The sequence below is a fragment of the Oncorhynchus clarkii genome, chromosome 20 (genome assembly GCF_045791955.1).
Source record: "Oncorhynchus clarkii lewisi isolate Uvic-CL-2024 chromosome 20, UVic_Ocla_1.0, whole genome shotgun sequence".
Classification (NCBI taxonomy): domain Eukaryota; kingdom Metazoa; phylum Chordata; class Actinopteri; order Salmoniformes; family Salmonidae; genus Oncorhynchus; species Oncorhynchus clarkii.
The window spans coordinates 52,696,182-52,715,567 of record NC_092166.1 but is presented as its reverse complement, the minus strand read 5'-3'; the positions used below and the strand labels follow the sequence as shown (position 1 = coordinate 52,715,567).

At 40.3% G+C, this 19,386-nt stretch overlaps 1 protein-coding gene across 1 annotated transcript in view; it reads left to right on the top strand.

Annotated features, from left to right (window-relative positions):
• LOC139377482 (rab11 family-interacting protein 4-like) overlaps positions 1-11,366 on the top strand; it is a 107,725-nt gene extending 96,359 nt beyond the window's left edge. The window contains exons 11-13 of the mRNA XM_071120512.1: positions 368-505; positions 7,515-7,811; positions 9,665-11,366. Coding sequence (XP_070976613.1) covers positions 368-505; positions 7,515-7,811; positions 9,665-9,781 — 552 coding nt within the window. The 3' untranslated portion in view covers positions 9,782-11,366. The remainder of the gene's footprint in view (positions 1-367; positions 506-7,514; positions 7,812-9,664) is intronic.
• The last annotated feature ends 8,020 nt before the right edge of the window (positions 11,367-19,386 follow it).

Below are 19,386 nucleotides of genomic sequence, written 5' to 3'. Positions count from 1 at the left end.
ATCTCTTTCTCTTCCCTCCTATACCTTGTGTATTTACAGCAAGCTCCAAAAGTATTGTGACACACTTATTTAGGGGGGGGGGGAGCTCTGTACTTCAGCACCTTGAATTTTTAATTATACTGAGGTTAAAGTGCAAACAGTCAGCTTTCCTTTGAGGGTGTTTTCATCCATATCAGGTGAACCGTTTAGAAATTACAGCACTTTTTGTACATAGTTCCCCCATTTTAGGGGACCAAAAGTATGAATTTCAAATCCAAAAGTGCTGGAGTACAGAGCCAGAACAACCAACAAATTGTCACTGTCCCAATACTTTTGGAACTCACTGTATCTCTCCTCTCATCCCTCCTTCCTCTTGTTTGCCCATTAGGAGAAGAGGAAGCTAGAGGATGAGTTGGAGGATGTGACTGAGAGGCTGAACGAGGAGCTGGAAACCCGCAGGAAGACATCCGACAAGCTGACCCACGAACGCCACCAAAACCAGAAGGAGAAGGAGCACACGCAGGAGGTGAGAGGTCATGAGGTCACACCTGTACATAGCAACCCACTGTACGTCCATCTGACTCTGAATACACGTCAAATGTTGTCCTGTCTGTCATTTAGTTTTGCTCCGTCAATGAGTGGGATTAGGATTCCTTTTGGCTTTCGTTATTTTTCATCTCCTGGGTAGAAAATATAATAATGAAGAAATAAATATGGCTGTCAAAGTTTCTGCACGGACTCTATGAAGTGCAACACACAACACAGCGTTCACTCAGTGGCAGCAGCTTCTGTTATGTAGTGATATCTGTCTGAATGTGGTCCTTAATTAAACATCCACTATATGCACATCTTTGAGCAACAAGAAAAATGTACTGAAAGTTTAATGATAAACACATTCCCAGGTGTTTCTTTAGATAACCGCAAAAGCATCAAGTAGCTAGCTAGTCATGCTCAGTGCTTAATTTGTAAACCGGGAGGTGCTGGAACAAACAGTGAGCATGAGAGGGGGGTGACCTGGGGAGTTCTGAGTTATTTATTTTAAAGCATTGCATTCATATAATTTGACTAGTGGCAAAGAGCAGTAGAGTAGAGGCACTTACAGAAGTTGCACACATGGGGGTACATTTTCATTTGCATAAAATGTTGGCCTTTTAATAAATGAATTTCATGCAATTCTACGTAATGTTTCATGACTGGAGACTTTGGAAGAATCTTTGTTAATACCACACAAATGATCGAAATAGCAGCCTACTTTGAAACTGACAAACTGAGAATCAGAGATCAATAAAAATGACCTTGTCTTGAATCCATCAATAGCCTTGGCCTATGTGTGTGGAGACACATATTATAGGCTACAATATGAGGAGGAATTGACTCACCCAATGATGGGCAGCTCACTCACTGGTGATGGCCGATGCACTCGTGCCAAAAGACTATCTCTCCGTATTTGGAAGTTGATTAAATATTTTGGTGGCCTACAGCATAGTCTAAATAAATGATTAAGTGCAACACTTGAGAGATGAGAGTTAAGGCTCATGTCTATCGGAGCAGAGAGGGAAAGAGATCATAGAATGCGAATCTCATTCTAGTTATGTGAGATACTGGCGCACACAGCCACGGTCTTCTCACACAGCCACGGTCACGTTGGTCTCAAACATATACTATGCCTACATGCTCTAGTATAGCTGTGGGGCTTACAGGTCTGAATTTCTTATAGCCTAATTTTCAATGCTACCCTACCAAGCAAAAGAGCAATAACTGCTCATAAAGTGAAACTGAGAAAAATTACTTACGTTTTTTCATTGTCCAGCCAATCAATTGTGACCGACCGCCTTGATTCGGTCTTATGTAGCAAAAATTTAAATTGTGTTTTTTTACAATGGATAAAAGCATAGACACAGAGCTACAACATGGTATATCATACACTGCATTTGAGGAACAATGGGTAAGTAATTCTGCTTTGAAATTCGATAACTTCACTTTTGAGAAAATGGCCTTTGTTTTGGTTCTTACCGGAGAGCTCTTCTTTGTCTACACCCATTCAAACATCATTCACACCCTCTTAAGCTTTAGCCGCCACCCAAACGCTGGCCATTTTACTCACCCTAGCAGAGCTGGTTAGGCTGTTTTCATGTTATCCAGAGCGTTGGTGACTGTAACTGCTGCTGGCAATAATTGAATTTACTTTTTTTACACAGATTTCAAAACTCGGTCCTCCAGAAAATGTAGAGCAACATATATGCAGTTTACTACGCGATAAAAACATTTTTAAAGCTGCGTTAAAGAGGATTACCTACACACACTGACCAGCATAAATAGACAGAAGCGTTCTATTTGGCAAACCAATCCAAACTCATCTCTCGGCATATCCAGCCTACTCATTATCTCAGCCAATCATGGCTAGTGGGAAGGTTTCTGACTTTTTCTGTGGCTAAACCAACTAGGCTTGTAATTTAACCATTTTATTTGTATTTACAGATAGCAGACACGTTTGTTATTAAGGCACATGAAAGTTCACATTTTCGAGAAGGCATTTCTGCCGAATATTATTTTTTTAAAGTTATTTTTTTAAAGTTGTTCAAACAGCTCTCCTGTGAAGTAGTGACCCGCGACATACGCATAGTTTCCTGAAACAGGTCACAATTGTAACAGATCATTGGAGATGTTGTCTTACTGTGAGGTTATTTTTTATTCATATTTACCCTGATCTCTATTATGACCTTTGACCCTAGGCGGCAGTTACCTTCTTGCTTGGTACATCCACTGGAATACATTTCCATTACGATTGTTTTTAACACCAACTTGTGTTAATATATTTGTTTGTATGTAGCTGTCAGTGTCATATAGTTTGATACTTGTATCCGCAAAGAATAATAAATGATACCATGGTCAACCAGAGACACTGCAGCCCAAAGCTCAGTGAAACCAGTAACTAACATGTGTGTGATGGTAGTTACTGCCTTTTTCCTTGGTTACACTGTAACTTTTTGCAGTTACTGCAGACATGACCCCGCCATTTTCTCCATAACACAACACAATGGAGGCAGGATATTTGTCCACATGATAAAGCATGTATTTAATGTATAAAAAATGTCAACAAATTTTTTGGAACAAATGCACAGTTTATTTGCACGGTTTTTTTGAACAAATGCACACTCTTTTGCTTGGTAGGGCAGAATGTACAGCATGATATTTAGGCGTCACTGCAGAGCACCCGCCATATTCATATGCACACATACCCAGCTGTGGGGCTTGCAAGACTCGAATTTCATATACCTTTCAAGACATCAATGTAGCAGTAGAACAAACATATCACAATCAATTTGATATCAGAATATACTTCAAATAAAATAAATAAATGTAAGCTACAGCAGAACACATATTATAATAAATAGGCCTCCTGCCTATGTGATAATATGAAGCGCATATTCAGATTAACTTCACAGTACAGAACAAGTTTGTAAAGGAAAAAGATGTTCCTACCTTAGTTTTCCAAAACCTCCCACAACGACCATTTCCTTGTGCGTATTCTCCTCCCTATTTCTTGTTTTGCTCCTGGTGTCTGTGACACATTTGTGTCCTTCAGCAATCCATGACCTCATATAGGGGACTGGGTACAATTTGGTTAGGGGTGGGCCAACAAGGTTCAGAAAGAGTAGCCCTGATATGGTGGAGGTATGCAGAAAGGCGCTGGGTCTTCCACCATTCAGTTTGACGCATTGGAAAGAGTTCTCCTGAATCCCTCTCTGGCTGAGTTGTGAGTGTCGTGTCGGCCTGGCTGCTCTGCCATTGCCCTGAACACCCTCGCTTCCCTGCTGACTGCCCTGTGTGCAGTAATAATTGTGCAGTCTCTCTTTTGGAGCTTGAGTGACAATTCTGATAGTTCTGGAAGTGCATCACATATAAGGCCTAGATTGTTAACAAATGCATGCGAGGATATGCCCATGGCCAGGCCACTACAGCTCTGACGGGTCACGCCGTCGTGGGAAGTATCCTTAGCTGCTGTGGTGAAATGCTTGTGAAGAGCCGGGTAATTGTTCCACACAGACTCTCCAGTTCTAAAACTGGGTGGCAACCCATCTAGTGTCCAAGATCCTGCCGATTTTGCACAGCTGAATGTCTAAACTCTCTGTGCACTCCCTCAGCTCCATTCATTTTTTGTTGGATATGCTATAAAGCACATGTAGCTTGTCCTTTAGTATTTTTAAATGATTGATAGATCCCATCAATTTTACCACATCGCCTACTGCAATTTCAAGCCTGTGTGCCGAGCAGTGCCAAACAGTTAAATTAGAGAAGAGGGCCTGGAGCCTTGTTGCTACTCCACTCTTGTATCCCAGCATGACAGACGCACCATCGCACGTAATTCTAATGAGGGTTTTGGAGAGAAAGTCCTCAGTAAACTTTATACCCTCTAATGCAGATAACAGATTACAGACAATTCCCTCAGCAGATAAATCCTCCAGTTCCACAAGATCAACAAAAATGTTTGCCGGTATGTCCATATCTGCCAGCTGAAGTCTGATATATACAATGAAGAGTATTTACTCTTTGGGACACACGATTAAAAATGAACAATACTTCACAACTTGAATAACAAAATAAGCTTGCGTCACACAACATCAATAAAAATCCCCAACGTTTGGAACAATGAAGGCACTCTTTTATTCAAACTAGTAGCCTCATCGAGCTGATTTTGGGAGAGCGCTGTACTATTCTTTCAAATCGTTTTTGCTTTATTTCGGATGAAATATGTTGCTGTATGTTGGAGCAAGCAACATTGGAATGGAGAATTCTCCCCATCTCAAGTTCATTTAACTCCTGACAGTCAATTTCTTGCTCAAAACCGTGAGCGGGTCTGTGATGTTTAGCCTCCTTATAAGCTGTTCAAAAGACTAGCAGTATTGTCTATGTTTTTATTTTGAGCTTTAACTACAACCTGTGTTAAGGTGTCCTCTTTAGACTTGTCTGCAATGTGTGTTGCAGCTAAATGGGCCTTGGTTTGGGCATGTTCAAAAACCTATTTTCTGGGGGCTCTTTGTTGCTTTTTAACTTTGGAGGCAGAGGATGTTACTGTACATTTCACTCACTCTTTTGCTAGTTTCATCCCTCCAGTCTATTCCGGGCCCAAACTCCATACCTTTTTGCATGTTGGACAGCCCAGCTTTGAATTTTGCTTGACAAGCCAGGGCTTACAAGTTTGCTTGGTCTTGAACTGAGCCTCGGTCCAAATTGCACCTGTTCCGGGCACTACGTTCTTGGATGCACTGACTCATTAGTAGACCTACTAGCTAGTGGAGGTGCCAGTGGTGATGCTGAACTGGCAGGATAAGCAGCGCTGCTAGCTAAGGCATTGCCATCAGGAGCAGTTTGCTTTTCACTCCTCTCATCTCTCAGTTGTCCCGGGTTAGGGAGGGGATGGCCGGTAGGGGTATCCTTGTCTCATCGCGCACCAGCGACTCCTGTGGCGGGCCGGGCGCAGTGCGTGCTAACCAAGGTTGCCAGGTGCACAGTGTTTCCTCAGACACATTGGTGCGGCTGGCTTCCGGGTTGGATGCGCGCTGTGTTAAGAAGCAGTGTGGCTTGGTTGGGTTGTGTATCGGAGGATGCATGACTTTCAACCTTCGTCTCTCCCGAGCCCGTACGGGAGTTGTAGCATTGTAGCCATCGCTGGCTGAATGCCTCTTTATATAACTCGAACTTCCAACAATGATTTTAATCAGAACAGGACATCCATTCCATTTAGCTACTGTTTTGTTGTAGTTCTCCAGTCAAAGATTTAAAGCTGCAATATGTAACTTTTTGGGAGACCAGACCAAATTCATATAGAAATGTGAGTTATAGATCTGTCATTCTCATTAAAAACAAGTGTTAGATCTGTTATGTCTGTTATTTGTATGCTTCCCGTTCTTAAGTTTTGTTTTTAGGTTTTGTATACCTGCTTCAAATACAATGTTTTTGGTTATGGAAAATATATTTGACAGCAGTTTAGGTTGCACAATGATTCTGTACACTATATTTGCTTGTTTTGTCACAAACTGAAATTAGGAAAACTATTAAAATTTTTGCAACGAAGAAAACGGCGGCGAGATTTCTGCATAGTGCATCTTTAAGCAAATTATCACAATTCTAGTAGAAGCAACTTGTGGCTAGTTCATGTTGAAGAACATGGATAAGTTGTTCCTAGGCTAGATCTAATAGCTGTATTACATTAACTCAGATGTTAGCCGTATACTACGTACGTGGTTTGAGGAGTTAGCGAGGCAACTTTGGTCAACCAGTTCAACTTGGGATAACCGGTACCATGAAAGTGTCTCACCTTTTAGACAGGTACATTTCAATGGCAACGAATCCTTCAGAACTAACCTGCTCCCGGGCAGGCTAACTCCATTTATTCTGAATGAAGTGTCTGAACTGCGAGATGCGAACCTGATTCCCTCCCTCTTGTAAAGATTGCGTCATCATCCCCTTCATTTGAGGAAGATAACTGATGTTTCTTTGTGTGTTAAAAAATCTCATTTTACATTTAGTAATGTAAGAATACATTTTAAACTTCACGCACAGTAAAACTTGTATATGACTTCATATAATTATTTTATCGATAGGAATGTGAAAAAAGGTGCTTGTGCATTGATAAGCACACCAAAGACGGCATTAACGATAAGTAATAAAATAAAGACGGCACTTCAACAAGCCTATTTCACACCATAGCCTGCTGAATTTGTAAGATAACTTTTCTTTCATTTTGATTTCGGAACAAATGAAAGTGTGACATAGACCCACCCATTGATTGATGTTTCAGCATTGTCTCTATGCACGCAGTTACAAGCCTACTAGAGTTAGCAGCAGGCGGACAAGCAATATCTACCGACGTAGTACGGATTAAGCCTGAGCTTGAATGTGAAGCTAACTGAAACTGGCTAGCTTTAGAAAACCCTGGGTAGATCTAGCTTCAGCTTCTGGCTGATCTGTTGTTATTGTCATCTGTGGAATTCATAATATTGTTGGACAGGTTGAAATTCTCTTTGTATCCAGAGAGCCAGTTCAATTTTTTTCCTATAGTTAACCCTCCAATCAGCAATTGGGCGAACACTCATTTAGAATGCCTGAAGCTTTAACAGAATTTGTGCTTGTGCATGCAAAATGTTAAACATCAAGAACATTGATAACAGAGAATAGGCCTTCTTAAACATTTGGAGCATTTTGTTTCTGATAGAGATTATTTTGTATTTCCATCCCTTACAATCAAAGCATAGTATGCCTGTAACTCAATGCACTGCTTTTTAAAATCTTTCTTTAGGGACAAATTTGAGCAAATTCAAAACATTTGATTAATCGCGATTAACTATAGAAAATCACGTGATTAATCACATGTATTTAAATCGTTTGAGTGCCCTAGTAAAAAAGGATACCTACAATTATTGTTTTTTTCCAACCAACCCCTCCAACGGTTGGTGACTAGTTGCTCTTGCAGAATAGACTATTGCGGTATCTCTCTCTAATTGCAGTCTTTCTCTCTCCCCTCCCTCAACCAGCTGATTGAGGACCTGCGGAAGCAGCTGGAGCACCTACAGCTGTACAAGCTGGAGGCAGAGGCCAGGAGGGGGCTCTCTCCCAGTGCCGGGCTGCAAGAGTACCAGAGCCGCACCCGTGAGGCTGAGCTAGAGCAGGAGATCCGACGCCTCAAGCAAGACAACCGCAGTCTGAAGGAGCAGAACGACGAGCTAAACGGCCAGATCATCAACCTGAGCATCCAGGGAGCCAAGAACCTGGTGACGGCCTCCTTCTCCGAGTCACTGGCGGCTGAGATCAACTCTGTGTCCCGGGGAGAGGTGAGTCACAATATAGATAGTAGACAGCAGATACACATATACAGTGCCTTCAGAAACTATTCACACCCCTTGACTTTTTCAAAATGTTATTGTCTTATAGCCTGAATATAAAATTGATAACATTTCTATTTTTTAGGTCACTGGCATGCACACAATACCCCATAATGTCAAAATGGAATATGTTTTTCAAAAATGTTCTAAATGTATTGAAAATGACAAGCTGAAATGTCTCGAGCCAATAAGTATTCAACTCCTTTGTTATGGCAAGCCTAAATTAGTTCAGGACTAAACAAATGCTTAACAAGTCACATAAGTTGCATGGACTCACTCTGTAGTAGTGTACCCCACACATACAATTATCTGTTAGGTCCCTAAATCAAGCAGTGAATTTAAACACAGATTCAACCACAAAGACCACAGAGGTTTTCCGTGACTCACAAAGAAAAGCACCTTTTGGTAGATGGAAAAGGGGGAAAAAAGCAGACATTGAATTTGAGCTTAGGGAAGTTATTAATTACACTTTGGATGGTGTATCAATACACCCAGTCACTACAAAGATACAGGCATCCTTCCTAACTCAGTTGCTGGACGGGAAGGAAACGCCATGAGGCCAATGGTGACTTTAAAACAGTTACAGAGTTCAATGGCTGTGATAGGAGAACACTGAGGATGGATCAACAACATTGTAGTTACTCCACAATACTAACCTAATTGACAGAGCCTGTACAGAATACAAATATTCCAAAACATGCATCCTGTTTGCAACGAGGCACTAAAGTAATAGTGCAAATAATGTGGCAAAGCAATTCACAAGACATTACTGACTACCACTCTCCATATTTTCAAGCGTAGTGGTGGCTGCGTCATCTTATGGGTTTGCTTGTAATCGTTAAGGACTGGGGAGTTTTTCAGGATAAAAAATTTTACTTAATGGAGCTAAGCAGAGGCAAAATCCTAGAGGAAAACCTGTTTCTGTGCACTTTCCAGATGTCTGGAGATGAATCCACCTTTCTGCAGGACAATAACCTAAAACACAGGGCTAAATGTACACTGGAGTTGCTTACCAATAAAGCTGTGAATGTTCCTGAGTGGCCAAGTTACAGTTTTGACTTAAATCTGCTAGCAATGATAAATAACTCACAGTTGTATTGACTGAGAGTTGAATACCTATCTAATCAAGATATATTAGTGTTTTATTTTTCTTACATTTTTTACAAATGTTATAATTTTTCTTCCACTTTGACATTAGCGTATTTTGTGTAGATCGTTGACACCAAATGACAATTAAATCAATTTTAATCCTACTTTGTAACTAAACAAAATGTGGAAAAAGGCAAGCAGTGTGAATACTTTCTGAAGGCACTAGTTATACAGAGAAGGCTTTTTAAATGTTTTAATCTTTATTTAACTAGGCAAGTCAGTTAAGAACAATTTCTTATTTTCAATGACAGCCTAGGCGCCGTGGGTTAACTGCCTTGTTCATGGGCAGAAAGACAGATTTTTACCGTGTCAGCTCGGGGATTTGATCTTGCAACCTTTTGGTTAATAGTCCAATGTTCTAACCACTAGGCTACCTGCCGCATTGATATGCAGGCCATAAATATACTGTATTTCTATGTCCATTTTATCTCAGTAAGACTAATTTGGGTGAATAAAGGTGAAATAAAATGCATTTCTTGCAACTTTGATGCATCCCCCATCAAAATTCTGAATCTTAAATGCAGATAGCTGAAATCTGTATTGCATATCTTGTTGTGTCCTATTTTAACTTCTTAAATAATTGTTCAATGCAAATGAAAAGTTAATATAAGTTACTATCCTTCTAAACATTTCATCTGTTGTGTTGTTTGCAGTTGATGGAAGCTATCCGCAAGCAGGAGGACGTCAACTTCCGACTACAGGACTACATCGACCGCATCATTGTTGCCATCATGGAGTCCAACCCCTCCATGCTGGAGGTCAAGTACTAGAGACGGCCAATTTTGGAACAGGGTAGCCTGGCGGTCTCTCCGCCTTACTGGACTGCCATACTGGGAGAGACTGGCTAAACACTTAAAGACTGACTGCTGGGACTGACCACAACTATACAGTACCAGTCAAAAGTTTGGACACACCTACTCATTCAAGGGTTTTTCAAAACTATGAAATCACACAAATGGAATCATGTTGTATGTAAAAAAATTTAAAAAGTGTTAAACAAATCTAAATATATTTTTTATTTTAGATTCTGCCTTGATGACTGCTGTGCACACACATTCTCTCAACCACCTTCATGAGCAAATGCTTTTCCAACAGTGTTGAAGGAGTACCCGCAAATGCTGAGCACTGTTGGCTGCTTTTCCTTCACTCTGCGGTCCAACTCATCCCAAACCATCTCAATTGGTTTGAGGTTGGGTGATTGAGGCCAGGTCATCTGATGCAGCACTCAATCACTCTTCTTTCTCAAATAGCCCTTACACAGCCTGGAGGTGTGTTGGGTTATTGTCCTGTTGAAAAACAAATGATAGTCCCACTAAGCGCAAACCTGAAGGGATGGCGTATTGCTGGAGAATGCTGTGGTACCCATGCTGGTTAAGTGTGCCTAAAATTCTAAATAAATCACTGACTGTCTCCGGCGAAGCACCATCACACCTCCTCCTCCATGCTTCACGGTGGGAACCACACATGTGGAGATCATCCATTCACCTACTCTGCATCTCACAAAGACACAGCGGTTGGAACCAAAAATCTCCAATTTGGACTCATCAGACCAAATGACAGATTTTCACCGGTCTAATTTCCCGAGTGGCACAGTGGTCTAAGGCACTGCATCTCAGTGCTAGAGGCGTCACTACAGACCCTGGTTCGATCACAGGGGTCCCATAGGGCGGTGCACAATTGGCCCAGCATCGCCCGGGTTAGGGGAGGGTTTGGCCGGGGTAGGCCGTCTTTGTAAAATAATATTTTTTCTTAACTGAATTCCCTAGTTAAATGAAGATTAAATAAAAAATGCCAGTTACATCATAGCCCGTAAAGGCTTTTGCGACTGCAGTTGAAGAAACCTTCAGAGTTCTTCAGATGTTCCGGATTGACTGACCTTCATGTCCTAAAGTAATGATGGACTTTCATTTCTCTTTGCTTATTTGAGCTGTTCTTGCCATAATATGGACTTGGTCTTTTGCCAAATAGAGCTATCTTCTGTATACTACCCCTACCTTGTCACAACACAACCGATTGGCTCAAACGCATTCAGAAGGAAATCAATTCCACAAATTAACTTTTAACATGTTAATTGAAATGTATTCCAGGTGACTACCTCATGAAGCTGGTTGAGAGAATGCCAAGAGTGTTCAAAGCTGTCATCAAGGCAATGGGTGGCTACTTTGAAGAATCTCAAATCTATTTTGATTTCTGTAACACTTTTTTGGTTACTACATTATTCAATTGTGTTCATGACTGCACTATTCTTCTACAAAGTAGAAAATAGTAAAAAATAAAGAAAACACTGGAATGAGTAGGTGTGTCCAAACTTTTGACTTGTAGTGTGTGTGTGTGTATATACAGTGCCTTGCGAAAGTATTCGGCCCCCTTGAACTTGGCAACCTTTTGCCACATTTCAGGCTTCAAACATAAAGATATAAAACTGTATTTTTTTGTGAAGAATCAACAACAAGTGGGACACAATCATGAAGTGGAACGACATTTATTGGATATTTCAAACTTTTTTAACAAATCAAAAACTGAAAAATTGGGCGTGCAAAAATATTCAGCCCCTTTACTTTCAGTGCAGCAAACTCTCTTCAGAAGTTCAGTGAGGATCTCAGAATGATCCAATGTTGACCTAAATGACTAATGATGATAAATACAATCCACCTGTGTGTAATCAAGTCTCCGTATAAATGCACCTGCACTGTGATAGTCTCAGAGGTCCGTCAAAAGCGCAGAGAGCATCATGAAGAACAAGGAACACACCAGGCAGGTCCGAGATACTGTTGTGAAGAAGTTTAAAGCCGGATTTGGATACAAAAAGATTTCCCAAGCTTTAAACATCCCAAGGAGCACTGTGCAAGCAATAATATTGAAATGGAAGGAGTATCAGACCACTGCAAATCTACCAAGACCTTGTCGTCCCTCTAAACTTTCAGCTCATACAAGGAGAAGACTGATCAGAGATGCAGCCAAGAGGCCCATGATCACTCTGGATGAACTGCAGAGATCTACAGCTGAGGTGGGAGACTCTGTCCATAGGACAACAATCAGTCGTATATTGCACAAATCTGGCCTTTATGGAAGAGTGGCAAGAAGAAAGCCATTTCTTAAAGATATCCATAAAAAGTGTCGTTTAAAGTTTGCCACAAGCCACCTGGGAGACACACCAAACATGTGGAAGAAGGTGCTCTGGTCAGATGAAACCAAAATTGAACGTTTTGGCAAAAATGCAAAACGTTATGTTTGGCGTAAAAGCAACACAGCTCATCACCCTGAACACACTATCCCCACTGTCAAACATGGTGGTGGCAGCATCATGGTTTGGGCCTGCTTTTCTTCAGCAGGGACAGGGAAGATGGTTAAAATTGATGGGAAGATGGATGGAGCCAAATACAGGACCATTCTGGAAGAAAACCTGATGGAGTCTGCAAAAGACCTGAGACTGGGACGGAGATTTGTCTTCCAACAAGACAATGATCCAAAACATAAAGCAAAATCTACAATGGAATGGTTCAAAAATAAACATATCCAGGTGTTAGAATGGCCAAGTCAAAGTCCAGACCTGAATCCAATCGAGAATCTGTGGAAAGAACTGAAAACTGCTGTTCACAAATGCTCTCCATCCAACCTCACTGAGCTCGAGCTGTTTTGCAAGGAGGAATGGGAAAAAATTTCAGTCTCTCGATGTGCAAAACTGATAGAGACATACCCCAAGCGACTTACAGCTGTAATCGCAGCAAAAGGTGGCGCTACAAAGTATTAACTTAAGGGGGCTGAATAATTTTGCACGCCCAATTTTTCAGTTTTTGATTTGTTAAAAAAGTTTGAAATATCCAATAAATGTCGTTCCACTTCATGATTGTGTCCCACATGTTGTTGATTCTTCACAAAAAAATACAGTTTTATATCTTTATGTTTGAAGCCTGAAATGTGGCAAAAGGTCGCAAAGTTCAAGGGGGCCGAATACTTTCGCAAGGCACTGTATGTATATATATATAATACACACACACATATATATATACATATATACAGTTGAATTCAGAAGTTTACATACACCTTAGCCAATACATTTAAACTCAGTTTTTCATCATTCCTGACATTTAATCTTAGTAAAAATTCCCTGTCTTAGGTCAGTTAGGATCACCACTTCATTTTAAGAATTTGAAATGTCAGAATAATAGTAGAGAGAATAATTTATTTCAGCTTTTATTTATTTCTTCACATTCCCAGTGGGTCAGAAGTTTACATACACTCAATTAGTATTTGATTGCATTGCGTTTAAATTGTTTAACTTGGGTCAAACGCTTTGGGTAGCCTTCCACAAGCCTCCCACAATAAGTTGGGTACATTTTCTATAGGATTGAGGTCAGGGCTTTGTGATGGTCACTCCAATACCGTGACTTTGTTGTCCTTAAGGCATTTTGCCACAATTTTGGAAGTATGCTTGGGGTCCATGTCCATTTGGAAGACCCATTTGGAAGCTTTAACTTCCTGACTGATGTCTTGAGATGTTGCTTCAATATATCCACATAATGTTCCTCCTCATGACGCCATCTATTTTGTGAAGTGCACCAGTCCCTCATGCAGCAAAGCACTCCCATAACATGATGCTGCCACCCTGCCACAACTGTGCTTCACGGTTGGGATGGTGTTCTTCGGCTTGCAAGCCTCCCCCTTTTACCTCCAAACATAACTATGGTCATTATGGCCAAACAGTTATATTTTTGTTTCATCAGACCAGAGGACATTTCTCCAAAAGGTATGGTCTTTGTCCCCATGTGCAGTTGCAAACCGTAGTCTGGCATTTTTATTGCGGTTTTGGAGCAGTGGCTTCTTCCTTGCTGAGCGGCATTTCAGGTTATGCCGATATAGGACTCGTTTTACTGTGGATATAGATACTTTTGTACCTGTTTCCTCAAGCATCTTCACAAGGTCCTTTGATGTTGTTCTGAGATTGATTTGCACTTTTCGCACCAAAGTACATTCATCTCTAGGAGACAGAACGCATCTCCTTCCTGAGCGGTGTGACGGCTGCGTGGTCCCATGGTATTTATACTTGTGTACTATTGTTTGTACAGATGAATGTGGTACCTTCAGGCGTTTGGAAATTGCTCCCAAGGATGAACCAGACTTGTCGAGGGCTACAATTTATTTTCTGAGGTCTTAGCTAATTTATTTTTGGATTTCCCATGATGTCAAGCAAAGATGCACTGAGTTTGAAGGTAGGCCTTGAAATACATCGACAGGTACACCTCCAATTTATTTAAATGATGTCAATTAGCATATCAGAAGCTTCTAAAGCCATGGCATAATTTTCTGGAATTTTCCAAGCTGTTTAAAGGCACAGTCAACTTCATGTATGTAAACTTCTGACCCACTGGAATTGTGATACAGTGAATTATAAGTGAAATAATCTGTCTGTGAACAGTTGTTGGAACAATTACTTGTGTCATGCACAAAAGTAGATGTCCTAACCGACTTGCCAAAACTATAGTTTTTTAACAAGAAATTTGTTGAGTGGTTGAAAAATGTGTTTTAATGACTCCAACCTAAGTGTGTGTAAACTTCCGACTTCAGCTGTGTATATATGTACTGTGTATATATGTACTGTATATGTATAGCTATTTTAGTTGGGAAAAAACACCCCAATTACCCTTAAAGAAGATTTTAATGGAAAATAAAATTGTCACTGTTTGTGGCTGTTATCTGAGAAAATAAGGTACGTGGTTTAACGTTCCTGGCATTTGAGCTTTGCTTTGTGTGCTTGTCTGTTCCCCCTGAATACAGTAGGATTTGGTTATGATGACTTCCCTGAATTTGGGTAGAGGGACCTGAGTTTCCCTTGTGTGTGCGAATGTGTTTTCTATGCGGGAACTCTTTCGAGAGTTGGACTGCATGGAAGAGCTAGTTAACTTGTTGCTGTCCCCTTCACCATTTTTTATGACAATTAGATCTTATGAGCCTCAATGCTAACATGATTCTAAAACGTGTCCTTCAACTACATATCAGCCGATACCATCTTTCACCGTGAGATCAGTAAATGAATAAACTCATGGGACGTTTTGTCCCGTTTCTCCTGTATTAGACTGAACCGTGTTTAAACCACATTTAAACAGTATGAAGCACTGGTCAGGAGACGAGGTCAAATTAAGTCGACCCTGGCTGCTCTCTTCAATACAGTCTTGTGGTGCCGCCTACTACATTAACCGTGTTTATCCTGATTTGACTTGGATTTTCTTCTCAGTGTGAGTTAAGGCAACCCAGGTAAGGGAGGCCTTAACTCTGTTTTATAATGAAACCGAGTCCTAGGGAGTCAGGTGGGCTAAATACTCCAATAAGAGAACACTAACCCATCACATCACTCCCTCTAATGTAACTTTGGGGTAGTTAAAAACGGACAAATACATATATAGATACTGTACTAAATTATGCTCATACTGACATGAAATAATTGGATGGTGTAACTTGGACACTAAATCAAATTGAGAGAAAATGTTGCTCTGACTAGTTTGTATTTTTGTATTTGAGCTGAGTGCACTGGGAAGTGTAGTTCTTTGGCATGTGACTGACCCAACTGATCCTTAGTGGACTCAAGCTGAGTGAAATCAAAAAGGGAGCCATCTTATCAATTGGGAAGTACATGTCTGGTCTGCTTGTTACCTATAACTTACTTTCCATGAAATGTTGATAAAAAAGCTGAATATATTTGACATGTTGATAAAAAAGCTGAATATATTTGACATGTTGATAAAAAAGCTGAATATATTTGTAATGTTTTATTGAAGGAATGGAATCGGTTGTACCTAAGACAAAGTATTGTTTGTAAAAAAAAAATTAAAAAGTTTATTGTTAAGGAATGTAATCGGAATTTGAAGATATCTTTTGCTTTAAGATAACATGAATTACTTAAGAATGCTAAAATTATTTGAAAACGGACTTGTTGCTTGTGGCTACCGGAGAGTTTCAGAGGTTAGATCTTGTAACTCTCCCACAGCTTTTTGATTTAAAGGAGCAGAAAATGTTTAACACATCGATGAAGCAATAACGTTGTGAAGAACAGTGGGGAGCGATGGACAGACACCACAATCGGACGTCAACAAACGGACAAAACTCTCTTCTTTACTGTAAGAGCCTCAGTTGACTAAACCCTAATCTGAATCTCGTGAACTTTTAACCACATTTCTGAAAATAAGCAAGAGGAAATGAAAATGGCAGGCTATTGATACACATCATTAGTGCTGCCTATTCACCAATGCACTCTCTGACACGGTTGAGATACTTGACATATTGAAGGATAATATTGTTGCTGTCTCTTAACTGCTCGAACTGCAGACAACCTTGTAGCATTCTGTATCAACCACGCAGCTATACTAAAGACAAATGCAGCCTCCTCCACCTTTCACCTATAAAACTCTTGCTCTGTCACCACGCTCTTCTCCTTCTTTTCAAACGCTCCATGAAAAATGGCCTTTGGATGTAAATAACTTGTACATGTAAAGTTTTTTTCTAACCTTGTAGATTCTAAGTATTTTTATAGCTGAGGGAAAAAAAATGTTTGTTTTTTTTGGTCTTCTGCTAAGACATAATATGATCCTATCCCATGGGTATGTCTTGTGTATGCCACTCCAGCATGTAGCATGTACACATCATTTTCTCCCATCTGTGAATCACATTCACACATTTATTCCATATTTCACATTACTTCACACTCTTTTAATGATTATTTTCCGTTGTTTCTCTCTAATACAAGTTGTTTTTTAGGGAAACGTTTGTAAATAGTTTTGGCATTTCTGGATTCACAGGGGATTCTGGTATTTAATGGATTTAATAGTTGAATGCTACTCATGGGGAGAAATTGTTGAATTGAGAAAAATATTTAGATTGAAATTGTTGTCTTGTACTCAAGGTAGCACACAGTACATTTCAAAAGTGTTGTGTTGAGCACCCATTGAATTGGCAACACTGATGTGTTTCATTCATTCTGGTCTGATCAATTCAAAATGGCTTTTTATATGGTGTGGTCAATCCACTTCAGCCCCACTGAAGTGTGATCCACTGTAATGCTGACGTTGCAGACAGTGACCTCTTAAAGGTCATTGTAGTTAACAGAGTTAGCATGTGTCACTGATATCTCCCCAGCTGAGAACAGGCACTGTACAGAACTACAGATCTCTTCTGTATTTCACTTTCTGAATCTTTTAAACTGATCTTTAGGTTTACCCATCCATATCATATGGAGGTCAGTGGAGTTGCACTACGCCTGTTGCCTGGGGACAGGTAGTGAGGCCTCATAAAGCCAGCCCACAAAGGGCTGAACCACACATTATGTCAATCATAAACCAATGCAACTGTCTAATTGGTTCAAGTCATTCTGCCTTTGAGTATAATTGATGGTTTTCCACAGCAGTAATGAGGCTCAATGAGGCTTCAGGCAATCATTTACTACTACAGTACCCAGCAGCCAGGAGGAAACCGTAAGACATATCTTCCCACATACTGTACCCTATGTTTCCTGGATACAGCAGCAAGATTACCTAATTTTTTTGGTATTCTTTGTTTCCTTCTTTATTTCAGACTGTCTAGTTCAGACAGCTAGTTGTGACACTTTGCATAATTGCTAGCTGACTGATTAGACGGAGTCCTGTCCAGGCATTCTGTTTTGCGTGGTTAAACTTGATTCAATGGGATTCTCTTATGCACTTTAAACAAGTTCCAATTTCTTTTTAACCCTCGTATTTTCAAACTGACCAAAGAATTAGGTTTTACTTCTGACCATTTTAACTATCAGCTCACACACTCCTTCGCTGTAATTTGAAAACATAATCAAAAAAGTTATTCATTGTCATTGCTAAACCCTGAAGATTTGGCCTGATAGTCTTAACACTGTGCCTCTGTCATTCATTCTTTTGCCTCTTACTAACCTGATGATAAGCCCTGGGAAAGCACTGACCATATGTGACTCAGTTTGTTAAATTATAAAAATAGAATATTGTAGAAACAAAAATTGTACAACTGAAGTTTATTCTTACTCTGAAGGATAATGTGTAAATTATGATAACAGTATTGTTTACTGCTATATATTTTTCATTGAATATCCCTTGAAAGATGCAATCCTTGTTATCAGGGGCGCAACTTTCACTGTAGGGGGGCCGCCCTGTTTTAAAATTGGAATGTGATACAAAAAGAGACAACAGTGTGCTTTAGGGCCATGATTCGGGTAGTCTGTGTGGAGTGTTTATCTGACTGGATAAAAATATGTATTATATATTATGTCCCCCTCTCTTCTAAAACCAAAGTTGCGCCCCTGCTTATTGATATTGGGGAATTATAATTTCAAGTCAATGTAAAAAGGTCAAAGAAAACAGTGAAGTAAGAAAATAAATCAAATAATAAAATTATATTTTGTTTGATGATCTTGATATTTTGTATAATATTGCTCATCACTACATAATGAAGAAGACACTGGTATCTCGTAACCATGGTAAGGATGTGGTTTCCATGGAGAAAGAATGCAGTATCCTTTGAAATGTCTTGACCAATAGTTTTTGTGATATAGACCATTATATTTCCAGGATTGCTGCTCATTGGAGGATTGTACCAATAATTTATTTTCTCACATATTTTTGCTGCAAATCCAGTGTTTTATTTTACCAAATTAAAAAAAGAATGTCCCTCTATGTGACAAGGGAGAACTCAAATGGTAAGTTTCTTTGTAAATTGTGCAGGCATTCAAACGTGTCCAGTATAATCTTCAGGTAATTAATATTATATGTCTATGTTTTGGATGAAAAACAACTGTCTAATACAATAGTGTGACCTAGCTCTCTCTTGTGTCACCCATTCTATGCAGAGGAAGCCTTTCCCCCTCTATCACCAACTCCGCTGTCCCATGGAGACCTTGTCCATCCCCAGAACCTCTCCACTAAGGTCCCTGCCTTTTTCCACTCTCAGCCTTATCAATACTGGAGCCCTTCATCTCCAACCCATCATAACCACCTGCTGGCTATGGACATGTACTACCAGAGCCCACAACAAGCATCTGCCCCCTGGGAACAGCAAACTCCTAGCTATACTGGCTATACACCATCCTCTCATACTGAGCAACAGTATGGAAACTTCTACAATTATCCCCTCTCCCATGGAGATCACTACCATACCATGCAGTATAAGGGGGCTCCATGGTTGCCACCACCGATAAAGGTACCACAAACCCCCACCTATGACAAGCGGGTGTTGGAACAGATAGGGCCTGTGTGTCCTCTGATGGTAGCCATGATGGTGTCAGGTATACCAGTGGTCCCTGTGGTTGGAATAGGCTTGGGCAGTGTGCGGTTAACAGCCCAACGGTTCATGGAAATGAACCCGAGAATGGATGTGCTTTGGAAGG